The 8951-nt window shown below is 38.9% G+C and overlaps 1 protein-coding gene across 3 annotated transcripts in view; it reads right to left on the bottom strand.

The window, feature by feature from the left end:
- Positions 1 to 294: 294 nt before the first annotated feature.
- Positions 295 to 8951, bottom strand: part of VMP1 (vacuole membrane protein 1) — a 288381-nt gene continuing 279724 nt past the window's right edge. For all 3 annotated transcript variants that reach the window (XM_033922822.1, XM_033922823.1, XM_033922824.1), the window contains exons 11-12: positions 4436 to 4538; positions 295 to 1119 (exon numbers count right to left, since the gene is read on the bottom strand). In XM_033922822.1, the coding sequence (XP_033778713.1) occupies positions 976 to 1119; positions 4436 to 4538 (247 nt within the window). In that variant the 3' untranslated portion in view covers positions 295 to 975. The remainder of the gene's footprint in view (positions 1120 to 4435; positions 4539 to 8951) is intronic.

Raw genomic sequence — 8951 nt, 5'->3', positions numbered from 1 at the left:
TTTTTTGGGGGGGGGGGAGGTCAGGGCAGATTAGAGGCCTGGCTCCCTTCACAGCATACTTTTGGGCATTCAGTTTCAGATTCCAGCTTCCTTCTATTGAACTCAGGTTCTTAAGAAATGAAAAAAAAGGGGCTTCATAATAGTCTTCTCATGGATGAAGAAACACGCAATAAGGCTTTATAGACTTCCTTATCAGAAACAAAAGGAAAATCCATCTGGAAACTTAAAACCCAGTGTTAAGCCTAATGCCAGAGACAAGAGAAACAGCTTAACAGACTGACACAAGAAATTATGGAATGATCAAAGATGAATTTATAAGTTTTGTTCTGGAATTCAAATCTTAATATACAGAATAAAAAATAAAATTTGTCAGTTGAGTTGTGTTAGACAGAATTATTTTTTTGTCAGCTTAAATGTTTATGTACTTCAAATGAATAATCTAAAATAGACAGGGGTGTGCAGTATTTGCTTAATGTGGCCTGTGCATAGGACATCAAATATTAAACACGATACACATGCAAGACTGTTACCAATCTATTATCTTTCGTATACATCACTGTGTCTTTGAACATGGTAAGCAATGACAGGTCCATCTTTTATCATTCTTGCCACTTAATAAAAAAAGTTGAGAAAAATGTTTATGGCATTGTGTATAAAAAGGGCTCAATTTAGAATGACCTTAAATTGGAAATTTAAATTTTGCTCAACATATTAACTTCAAATGTGACACAGAACACAAGAAAATAGAAATCAGAATGAATTAAGAGATCGTACAGTACCTGAATACTTCCATGTTTCTGTCACCATCAATAACCAAGTCATTCTCAACATTAAACAGAAAAAAAAACACCCTTTGTGCCCTCCCCAAATTTTTGGATGCATTTTTGTTATTCTGCTTTTTCCATTTCAGGTTGATGCCAATTATTTGTTTCTGATACAGTCAATCTAGTCTTTTTACTTTTTGTTCTTCTTTCCTCATTTTGATTTTTCAACTGAAAACTTCTTCTGTTGAATTCGTTTGGAATAGCTTTGTGCCATAGAGTTGATGATTGACAGGATGAAATAACACACCATGACAATCACCACTTTCTCAAATACCCAGGACAGCCAGTTTTCACCCTACAGAAACAAAACAGAAAGAACCAAAGGAAAACACAATTACTCCAGGATGAACCTTGCTTAATTGATATCTTCCTGTTCAGTCTCTGAGATGGCAGAAGTTAAACTGAAAATGAAACATAGTTACAGATATCTAAATACTCAAGGCCCGATTCACGGGCATGGCCGATCAATTCAGGAGCAAAACATGGATCGCTGTGTAGCGATCCCAACGCATGCGCAGACCATCTACTTTGCCTGCAGATGGTCTGCGCATGCGTTTGCCCCGTAGCAACTTTTCTTTATTAACTTCTTTTTTTGCTTCGATGCTGATGTTCTCTTCCCCGGGTTGTGTTTTCTGTCATTTGGCCCGGCACCCCCTCCCATGCAGGTCTGCCCATATACAAATTCCAGCGAAAAGAGCAGTTTGACTCTCCTGCAATTGCCGTCAGCGAGCCTGTGGTTCAAACCCGCCCCGGCTCTCCTGCTCTCTGCCACCTTCCCCGTGGGTTAAAACCACAGGTTCGCACTGCAGGGAAGGGCGGCAGAGAACAGGAGAGTTGGCACAGCATGTCAAGCTTGTTCTGTGCATTGGAGCAGGGCAGAGAGCAGAGAAGCCTTGATCAGGGCAGAGAGCAGGAGAATCGGGACAGAGAGCAGGGTTTTAGCACAAGCGACTGGTCCTCAACCAGTTGCTTGTTTTTAGATCGGCCAGCCAGTCGGTGTGCCAGAAGAAAGTTTAGTGAATCGCATCCTTCCTGCTTTGCATGCCGTTTCCCCTCATTTGCATGCACGGATCGGAGGATGATCGGTACAAAGGCTAGTGAATCGGGTTGCAAACCGATCGGTACACGATCAGTTTGCTTAGTGAATTTAGCCCTTAATCCAGTAAAAGGTGGACAACAAAATGAGCAGAAGATAATCACCTATGGGCAATTCAACTGAAAATGGGAAGGGGGAGAGGGTATGCAAGCCTAATGACAGCATTGTAAGCTGCCATATAGAAGGACTTGGGTTTGGTTCCTGGTTCAGAACTTCTAGTCAGTGGCATATCTAGGGTATGTGACTCCCGAGGCCAATCATTTTTTAACATCCACCCCCCAAAAATATAAAAAAATATTTTTAATAATTTTATTTATTTTTACATCCTGTCTTCCCCAGAGAGCTCAGATTGGGTTACAGTTTAACATTCACGGTGTTACAATATAATATTACATAGGGTTATAACCTCTCCCCATGCCGGCATTGTGGTGCAAATGAAATAAACAAAAAAATACTTTTAGGTCCTAGCTCACGCTTGCCATCTAACACCAGCTCTGGCAGGATACACATTTCAAATCTGACATATTGCAATCACAAAACAGAAAATACAATTATTTTTCTACCTTTTGTTGTCTGGTCATTTTATTATTTAAATCATGCTGGTCCCAGGCTCTAGTTTCTGTTTGTATTCTGTTAATTCACTCGCCAGGGTCTCCTGCTCACTTGATGTTTTCTTCTTTCTCAGTGCTCACCATCCATCTTCCATTTCTGTACCTTCCCTTCCACTACCATATCTAACATTTCTGTTTCTTTCCCACTGTCTACCATCTCTCTCTTTTCCTGCCTTGTGTCCTGGGTCAAACCTCTCTACTCCCCTCCATGCAGCATCTCTCCCTTCCCTCTCCTCCATTATCACATGCAACAGTTTTTTCTCTCTCAGTGATGCGGCAGAGGGAAGGCCTCGGCGGCCAGGCCACACGAAGCCTGTTTAGAGTTCTGCTTCCAATGACTGGCCACTGCTGCTTTAGAAGGCATGTCCGGAGGTATGTGAGCTCTCTCTTTGTTAGCAGCCTTAACTCGTTGCTCTGCCGGCAGTGTTGGGCCTTTCTCTCTGCCAGTCCCACCTACTTCCTGCTTCCATGAATGCAAGACCCGGCAAAGAGGAAAGCCCAAAACCAGCAGAGCAGTGAAGTACCCGGGCCATGACACCAACCCTGGGAGCCTCATGGCGGACATGACACCTGAGGCGGACCACCCCCCCCCCCCCTTGGTACGCCACTGCTTCTTGTTCCTAGGTTATAAGAAGTAGGAGAATACCAGTCGCTGCACAATGGTGACATCCATTGGCTGGATTTAGGACCCAGGACTACAGGGTTTCGAAGCCCTGACACATGCTCTCAGTTCCAGATAATCATTGTCATTACTAGAGCAAAGTAAGTTTGAGGCTGGGAGAAAAACAAAATAGAGGGGCAGGTGGAACCCTGAGGAGCAGTGCCAGATCCCAGCTCTACAGATGAGCTAGAAGCCCAAAAGGAACAGAAAATATGCTGGGTCAAGGAAAATATGGGGAGGGATTCTAACCATTACTAAAGTTCATAGAAACAGGCTGTCACTTATCTAATTCACTTTCTGGTCCGCCTCAGCAACTCAGGATTTTTAATTGAATGGAATGAGGGATAGAAGACTCACTGCTGGTCTGTTTCCTTTAACCCTCCTCCACCCTGATGAACAGGTAATGTGACTGTGAGCAAAGGATAAGTCATCCAGTACTCATCCCTGCTTTGTTTGTTGAGTCACCATGTTCCGGAACAAACTAACCCTGATGCAATTTTTTATCAAAGGAGCATGTTAACATCACTGCTCAAGCATTCTTGTAATAAATCACACACACTATTTTTGGGCCTCTTGTTCCTTCTGCCTTTTCAAGAGGCTTGTGTGGTTTTTAAGATTTCCTTGCTTAGCTGTGCTCAGTGACTTGTCGTCTAAGAATGGCAGCACAGGGCTGCTCAGACTATTTGCGTGCACAGAGTACAACTTCCGCCTAGTTTCTTAAGTCAGTTTGATCCCTCAGTCATACTCTTTCATCCTTGCTTCTTTAAAATGCCTCTTGCAGAATACCAAAGACAACAAAGAAGCATAAGGCGTAGGAAATGTTTTCTGAAGTCTAAACTAATTGTGCAGACCTAAGGACGAACTATTTTGTTGGTTTCCAGCTAACTAAAGAAAAAATGCAGAGAAGTTCCAACCATGTACAGTCATTTTTGACGATCCGACTAAATAAAAAAAAAAAATAACAGAAAAACATACATTGCTAGAATTAAAAAAAAAATGCTAGCACACTTCAATTTAATTTATACGTTCTTTTTGTACTAGACAACACCACTAATATTAAGTTAAAAAGCATAATTTATATACAAACTAAAACCGCCAGTAAAGAAAAGGTTTTGGCTTATAGAAAAAGATGCTATGGATCAGGATAAAGTGAAACCAATTAGTCATGCAGAATGGGGCTAGGGGACTAGTAAAAAAGAGTAAGAGATAAAGGGTATGAAAGGTGGTGCTGCAGGACTCTTACCTGTAGACCTCCACTGTCACTTTTGTGGTGAAGCTTCTTTCGTTGTGCTTCTAGGTATTCTCGGAAAGGCTTTTGAAGAGAGGAACCTAGGCTGGGCACAGCACTGTTCCAACAACAACCAGGAAGTGGAAAGAGAAAAAAAAAATAGATTATTTATTTTACTTACCATCTGGTGAAAAAGAGAAAGCAAACAAAACTAGAATGAAAGTTAGTGATCAATCATCCCAAGGTGTGATAGGAAGAAGCAGTCACACAATAGAGCAGGAACTAGTGATGTTGTCCTATATGATCACAAAGGAAAAATAAAAACAAATTTAGGCAAATGCTCCCTGGAAAATGAAGGAGCAGCAAAGCCTAATGTTTGGCAGCTGTTTGGAATAAAAGGAGCTAAGTCTGTAACAAGCTCCAGGCTAGTTCCTCAAAGTGCTGGAGAGAGCTTGGCTGAGCTGTGCAGCAAAAAAAAGCAAATGAATGACTTCTCTCAAGTCCCGCATTTATCAGTGGCAGTTCCTGTAAGAACTGGTTTGAGCCGATTAATAAGGAAATGAGTTCTGCTCGTGTCATCTCCAGTTTAAAAAGGAGCTGCCCTCCCTTCTTAGGACGTGCCCCCTTTTTTATATATTTTTAAAAAAATACTCTTCAAGTCCTTATTAGGACAATCTATGCGTCATCCTTGCCCAAAAAGAATGCATTAGCAAATTCAACATGCACCTCCCACCAGTCAGAAGTCAGTGATTAACAAAAGGAACAAAGGAGGAACTATGAACCTTGTTCGGAATTACTTCATGGCTTACTGCTACATGATTTGCACATGGGACCAAACACCTAGCTCTAGGACGACTAATTCAGTAATCACAGAGAAGTGTATGGAATAATAGCCAACAGCACAAACTGGGAAGGGGGAGAGTGAATGGACCATTTAAATGTTTATATCGGGGGCAAATAAATTGCTCCAGCAGCCCAATATTTTAATATGTTTACAGTTTGGGGCAGTTTTTTCTAACTGGGGAGGCAGTATATAAATTAATAAATGTCACCCCAATCCACACTACAATGATTTTGCTTTAAGAGGGCAATAAGAAAACAATCCTCTACCTCCCTGCTCCTCAAAAGCCAAGCCTTTCCTGAAAACTGGTGCTTTAGACAGAGGGTTTTGGCCCTACAATTAACTCTCTTCTGTTTGTACCTGTGGAACAATATCATCTCTTTATAAGGAAAAGATTCAAAGGCATCACCAACTTATTTACATTAACTGCCCTTAAAATGTTAATTTAAATTTGTGGTTCTGCCGATTTCTTGAATTTGCTTTCCCTCCATTTTTTGCAAGAATCATAGAAAATATAAAACACATATGCAAGTGGTTATTATGACAACCTCCAGCACTTTATCAATTCTAATCTCCTTAAAACTTCCATGTAACCTTACTGAAATATTTCACCAAATCTGTTTGCATTGTTTTTCTGGATAAGAAACTACTTATATATTTGCTCTGTTTCCTGAATCAATCCACATACAGCAACCACATTTTCAGGATAGATGTATCTATATAAAATCCAGAGATTTCTAAAAAAAATTATAGTTTAGCCCAAAATTGACACAGTGACTTTTCCTCCATTAAAATTATGATCTAGCTTTAGGAGGGGGGGGGGAAAAAAGAGCCAAAATGAAATGCTCTGCATTTTTTCTTATTATTATTTATAGTCATCCTATTTCTGTAAATAAAGAACTATCAAACCTGAAAAAAAGCAACTTTAAACATTCTTTAAGACCCTTGCAACTTCCATGGAGTCATGAATGAAAGGCAGCTATCTTAAAATGCAGTGTCTCATAGAACGAATTGCAATTACATTTTATATATTTTCTGTATCAAGTAGAAAAAAAGCCTGCTTTTACAAATATGTTCTAACACTTCAGAAACTTCTGTTAGTCAGTGGGTGTTGAAGAACTTGTGGTCCGAGTCCTCCGAGATGACTCGCCATCTTACAGATGAATAAGTGATGGTTCTTACTCCATTCCAGGAAGAAGTAATGAGCAAGCACAAAATAAACTACTGAAAGGTAATATTAAACTTTTATCCACTCTCCAAAGCCTCCAAAATTACCTCATAATAAGAGTATTTGAATATTTCACATTCTACTATTTAGATCTTGCTATCATTTGAACACAAGGAAGGATGATAATTTATTTACATCTTCATTGCCATCACATGTCCAAATATAAGATACTACTTGGCATTAAAATATTAATACATAAGATCTCTCTTAGGAATTGATAAGACTAAAAAATGAAGAATAATTTCAGTATAAAAAGGGAGACTTCCAACCTAAGCAGATGTAATATAAATTGTTCAATTCTGAATAATGAGAAAATTACATAAGAGAGAAGCAGGCAGCATCATTTTACAATGTGTGTGGAACAAAACATACAAAAAAGCTCAGGATAGAGAAAGCCAAAGAACCTGAAATTCTTTTTTTCTTTTTATGTCAGACTTTATAACTTTGTTCAAGGTAAAAGGCACACTGAAATAAATTCAGGCTCTTCTTTACATAGGATTTACATTTTGAACTTACAACTATAATAGCAGTTTAAACTATAGCATCAAAATCCACAAAAGTTATTGTCCTGAGAGCTGACAGACCTTCAAATAAATGGCTTAGAAAAATATGATACCCAAAGAAAGCCCTAAAATATATATTTTACAACCTGAATTTCAGTTTAGAGCACGGTAAAAGCTAAAGTAGTTTTAATCTTTATCTTTATTCTCTTTTTAAGAAAACATTAGTTGAATAATCATTCATTAAAATATATTTTAATTCATAGGCTATCTTTACACTTCCTTTTAGTTATATACAGAAAACAGTTTCCTGGATGATAATAATATAGGTTGAGATGGTTAAACAAAATAGTAAAGTGTGTAATTTTTATCTTGGGAAATCATAGCATCTCAAGACTGATTATGATTTTAAACTCACCCTTGAAGTTTAGTGATTTGATAGGTAAGTAAATCTTCTTTAAGAGTTTATACATATTTGAACAGTAGAGTTTACTGTAAAGGAAAATCACAGCTATGCCAGTGTTGGATTTTAGACGTGTCAGCTCAGTTCAGAGCATTAAACACATACAAGAGAGTTCAAAGTACTGCTGCATTTTCAAATACTGCGCTCTACGGGACAGTTGATAGACATGAGCTGGTGAGACATTTATGCTTCTTGTGCCAACAGCCAATGGTTGATGCTCACTGCTGCAGCTTGCAAGATGCAGATTGACTGCGCATCTGGCAGACTAGAGCATAGAAGCGCTAGTTGCAAATGAACAAATCCCTTAAAATGCCATTCATATCACAATCTCTTGATATACAATCACATCTGGAGAGATGGTCTACACAAAAAAATCATGGAATACAAAATATCATAGTCACTAGCAGGAAAATCAAATACTGTACAATGATTTTGCACAGTAATTCTGTTTCCTCAAACATATTCAAGGAACAGGAATTCAGTGTCTTTACAAACATAGTTGCTCTTTTTGCACTACCAGTTCTGTGAGAATTTCAGCTTTAAAATCCTTAGATACTAATTTGGAGTCCTTTTTCCAAGGTGCACTAATGGATTTAGGGTACGCTAAATACCAAGAAGTCCTTAGTACACCTTAGTAAAAGGAATCCTTTGTGCTTTGGGATTTGAAGAGAATTTTTTTAGGCTCAGCTATCTGTGCACAATATACATTTTCACATATCAAATCACATTCATATACTGTGGTAGATGGAACATATGACACAAAATAGATTTTTAAAAATGCAGTAACTGTGTTTAATTTAACACATCAGATGCCTTCCCAGAACACTTAAAAGGAGATTATTCATATTGCGGGTACTGTTGATACACTGTGATCATCTCACTGCCTGAAACACCTCTATTATTGTACTCCAGGGTCTTACACTATACAACATGCAGAATTTAGTTTCATTAGTCAAAATTCTCAAGTAAGGCTGCTTTTGGTCTTAAAGCTTTTTCATTATCTCTTCAAAAATATTTAAATAAAATTGTTAATTCAGTATTAGAAAACATTTTTTTACATTCTAGTACAACAGAAGACACATGTGATCCTTCAAACATACAGGCTGCTGCTGCTGATTACATGACTTTAGAAGAATTAGTATAAGATCCCACTGGCACCTTCCTATTCTACTCAAAGGCAATAAGCAGATCACAAGCCTTTATTTTTTACAAGAGCAACTAATGCATGTTAGTGCAAGTTGTATATGTTAAGTATCTACTTGTGTATATTATATTGCATATTTTATGTGTGTTTTTCGCCTGGGGAGGCAGGAGAGGGAAGCTGGAGAGGCAGGATAGGGCAGCTGGAGCGCCGGCGAGTGAAGGAAATCACTCACGGTATGCTCCGACCGCCTCTTCCTGCATTAAAGTCAGGCTTCAGCAATCAGGAGCTGCTTTGACAGGCAGCTCCTGATTGGTGAAGCCCAACTTTAGCGTAGGAAGTCCCGGTCGGAGAATAC

The sequence above is a fragment of the Geotrypetes seraphini genome, chromosome 15 (assembly GCF_902459505.1).
Source record: "Geotrypetes seraphini chromosome 15, aGeoSer1.1, whole genome shotgun sequence".
In the NCBI taxonomy this organism is placed as follows: Eukaryota; Metazoa; Chordata; class Amphibia; order Gymnophiona; family Dermophiidae; genus Geotrypetes; species Geotrypetes seraphini.
The sequence above is the reverse complement of the archived record's forward strand: the minus strand, read 5'-3'. Positions and strand labels throughout refer to the sequence as shown.